Raw genomic sequence first — 3,722 nt, 5'->3', positions numbered from 1 at the left:
CGGTATTTTCTCTCCAGATTTTATTTTGTCATCTTTCAACGCATATGCGAAAAGGTTCAAAAAATCATGCGGACTTCTTAATTTCTAAAATTATGAAATATGCGAATTTACAGTCTTGTTTGCTTAATATAAATAATTGCTTATAAGTATTTTCTTGTTTAATTGAGATACAGACGAGAAGGGAAAGTAAGATACATCCATTCATGTTGCGGCCGCAACTGTGAAAAGCAGTTTCTGCCCATCGAAACGAATAGTTAAAGAGAATTATGAACTTCAACTTCTCCTTTTCGATAATGGAATTTTATTGGATGGAAAAAACAGCTGTGTTTATTTTCGTTTTTGAGTGAGTATTCGGAATGAAGTGAGGGAAGCGGCGCCTTCGTTTTGTTTCGTAAGTTTTGCGAAAGATTAATGTTATTCTTCATTAAATACGTTGTTTTTTTGTGTTTAATTTATTTTGAAATTAATTTCGGCGTCTTAGATATTTCAGATGAATGTAAAAATTTTTATTTTCTAATTCTATTTGCCTAGTTCATGTTCATTGGTCTTTAAAATGATTTTGTAAAATTCTCTTGTAGCGGTATGAGTCAGCTATTTAAAAGATTATTTTCCAGACTCATCTCATTATAACTATGCCATACTTTAATTACATTTGTTTTTATTTCTCACTCTTTCCTTAGTTGTTAAATTGTGCTTCTGGTGTCAAATATTCATAATTGTACCTTTCACAAAAAATGCTTCCTCTTATATCAAACTAATAAACTCCAGTTTAAAAAATGTTGTTATAATACAAAAAATCTTGAGTTTTTTACATTTTAAAAAGTTATTTTAATTTCAAAAGCTATCACTAAAATAAATTGGCTTATTACAATAAAAAAGGTTATTTACTCTAAGATTTAAACAAACTATTAGCGTTTTATGTAATTACATTGTTGTTAACTATAATACCCAGACTTTATTCTCAGAAAATTTTCAAATGTTATTGTTTTGCTTTTATGAACGTAATACATTTGTAAATGCCCATGATAATTTTTTAAAAATATTTTAACCATGTACTATTGTGCTTTTAATTTGGATAATAAGTTTATATCTTCTTATGCTGCATAATAAGTGTGTTTTGTTTATTATTTTACCTCATTGTATTCATATGCTAAGAAAGCATTAAATCATGGTTATGAACTAGAATACTAGTTCAATTAGTTTTCAACAATACAATTTTTAATGAGACAAGTGATTTTAATTACTCTTGAAGACTTATTATTTTAAATCATGTCCTATATCATTTGTGATATCAGGACAATGAAACTCACCTTTGCTAGCCTGATGTGAAGATATAACATGATAGTTTTTGAAACCTTACGTTTTTAAGGTGTTGAAAAATGTTTTTTTTTTGTATATATTAATATATATTTTATTTTTTAAAGTCAAGTGTTAAAAGAAAGAAAAGACTTACTCACTAATGAACAGTGCATGTTTAGATACATCTAGTTCTCGGTTTCCCCCCCCCTCCTTTTAATGAGCCAGGTTATGTAGTACATTCGTAACACAAATTTATATATATATAAAAAAAACTATTTATATGCAAAAAAGAAATAAAGTAAAAATATAATAATTCAAATAAAAAATTGGAATATTGCACTCTAGTTTTATAAATAATAATTTTTGTTTCATGCAATCAGTTTTAGCTAAAGTATTTTGGGATTGATTAACTCATAAATTTCTTTTTCTTCAATAATGAAAAAGGAAATGCTCTCTTTATATTCCACCTCTGATATAGATACTTCTTGTGAGAAATTTTATGCAACATAATTTAGGTAAATTTAAAACATACCCTTAAAAAATTTATAATATGAGTAATAGAAATATGATAAGTTTTTTTCTTTCTTTTTTCTAAAAAAGTAGTTTTATATGGAAGTTTATTTAATTTATGCTACTGACATGAGTATTTTTAAATATGACATATTATTGTGAAATGAGACCACATTAATTGAAAAACATGTTGAGTAAATTTAAAATCATTTTTTTTTAAATGTATGCAAAACTATTTCCGTCTGAAAATCCCCGTATTGAAAATAAATCTTCTATTCTTACAGCTGACTATAACATATTAAGAATGGCAAAGCGTTTCAAAATTTTACTTGTCACATGTTCCTTTATTCATTAAAATCTCATTTTAGCATCACGCAAATATGTAATGTTAAAACATTGTTATATAATAAAGTTTATTTTTTTAAAAATTGTTTTATTACAAAGGATTGATCTTTAATATTTTTAATCTCATATCTGTTAATGAACAAAAAAAAAAAATGTTATTTTATCCAATTACAAATATAGTTGTTCCTTTTCAGATGTTTAAATTTATGATATAATGGAGAAGAAGTCCTTTAAAAATAAAACTTTCAGCAGACAAAATGATTCTTGCAAGGAGAAGCTGGAGCTCTTAGAAGAAAAATTTCAAAAAATGAAAGAGATTTTAAAGCAAGGTAATTATGATCCTCTCTTTTTTTTGTTCTTTTTTTTAATTTACATATTTGAAGATATTTTTTTTACAAACTTGTTTTTTTTTTTTTTTTTTTTTTTTTTTTTTTTGCACATTAGTTAGAGTATTCATTTTAATTAATTGATGTGTTAGATGCAAATTTCATTTTTATCTATACAGGGTATCCCGAAACTTAAGGTGCATACATTAGAGGGTGATAAAAAGCAACTAAACAAGAACAAATCACCATACAATCCATATTCGAAACACAAGTTGTAAAGTGCTAGAGCACAAAACATGCTGTGTCACAAAATGATGGGTAACAAGACAGACATAGATAGAGACATATAAAATAAAGAAAAAAATTCTATTCAACAAAATGAAATGAAATTAAGTCCTCCATTACAGGAACTGCTTAAAATTTATTTATTTACTCATGTTTCACACTGTCATAGGAACGACCGTCATACATTGACAAAGACACCAGGCATCTCCCTTATTGTGCTATGGATACTTGGGCAACAGGTATTCAATATAATCTATGTGACCATCATCGCCAAAATTAAAAGTCCAAACGCAGAAGAAAAGTCTGCACTCTCTAGTGTGCTATGACTTGCATTTGAACCATGTATAGTATGGTGATTTGTTCTTGTCTACTTGTCTATTATCACCACCTAATGTATGTACCATGAGTTTTGGGACAAAATATTGTATATCTAATCTTAAATATGTCATATAAAGTTACATCTTTATATATATATATGTATATATATATGTATATATATATGTATATATATATGTATATATATATGTATATATATATGTATATATATATGTATATATATATGTATATATATATGTATATATATATGTATATATATATGTATATATATATGTATATATATATGTATATATATATGTATATATATATGTATATATATATGTATATATATATGTATATATATATGTATATATATATGTATATATATATGTATATATATATGTATATATATATGTATATATATATGTATATATATATGTATATATATATGTATATATATATGTATATATATATGTATATATATATGTATATATATATGTATATATATATGTATATATATATGTATATATATATGTATATATATATGTATATATATATGTATATATATATGTATATATATATGTATATATATATGTATATATATATGTATATATATATGTATATATATATGTATATATATAT

General features: G+C 24.2%; 1 protein-coding gene across 2 annotated transcripts in view; it reads left to right on the top strand.

Annotated features, from left to right (window-relative positions):
- Positions 1 to 253: 253 nt before the first annotated feature.
- LOC107448948 (shootin-1) overlaps positions 254 to 3,722 on the top strand; it is a 35,791-nt gene continuing 32,322 nt past the window's right edge. The window contains exons 1-2 of one of the 2 annotated variants that reach the window (XM_016064321.3): positions 254 to 391; positions 2,349 to 2,483. In XM_016064321.3, the coding sequence (XP_015919807.2) occupies positions 2,369 to 2,483 (115 nt within the window). In that variant the 5' untranslated portion in view covers positions 254 to 391; positions 2,349 to 2,368. Of the gene's footprint in view, positions 497 to 2,348; positions 2,484 to 3,722 lie in introns of both variants that reach the window. The other variant, XM_016064322.3, reaches the window with a different exon arrangement.

This window comes from Parasteatoda tepidariorum, chromosome X1, assembly GCF_043381705.1.
Source record: "Parasteatoda tepidariorum isolate YZ-2023 chromosome X1, CAS_Ptep_4.0, whole genome shotgun sequence".
NCBI lineage: Eukaryota > Metazoa > Arthropoda > Arachnida > Araneae > Theridiidae > Parasteatoda > Parasteatoda tepidariorum.
This window is presented reverse-complemented; position numbering and strand designations above follow the sequence as displayed.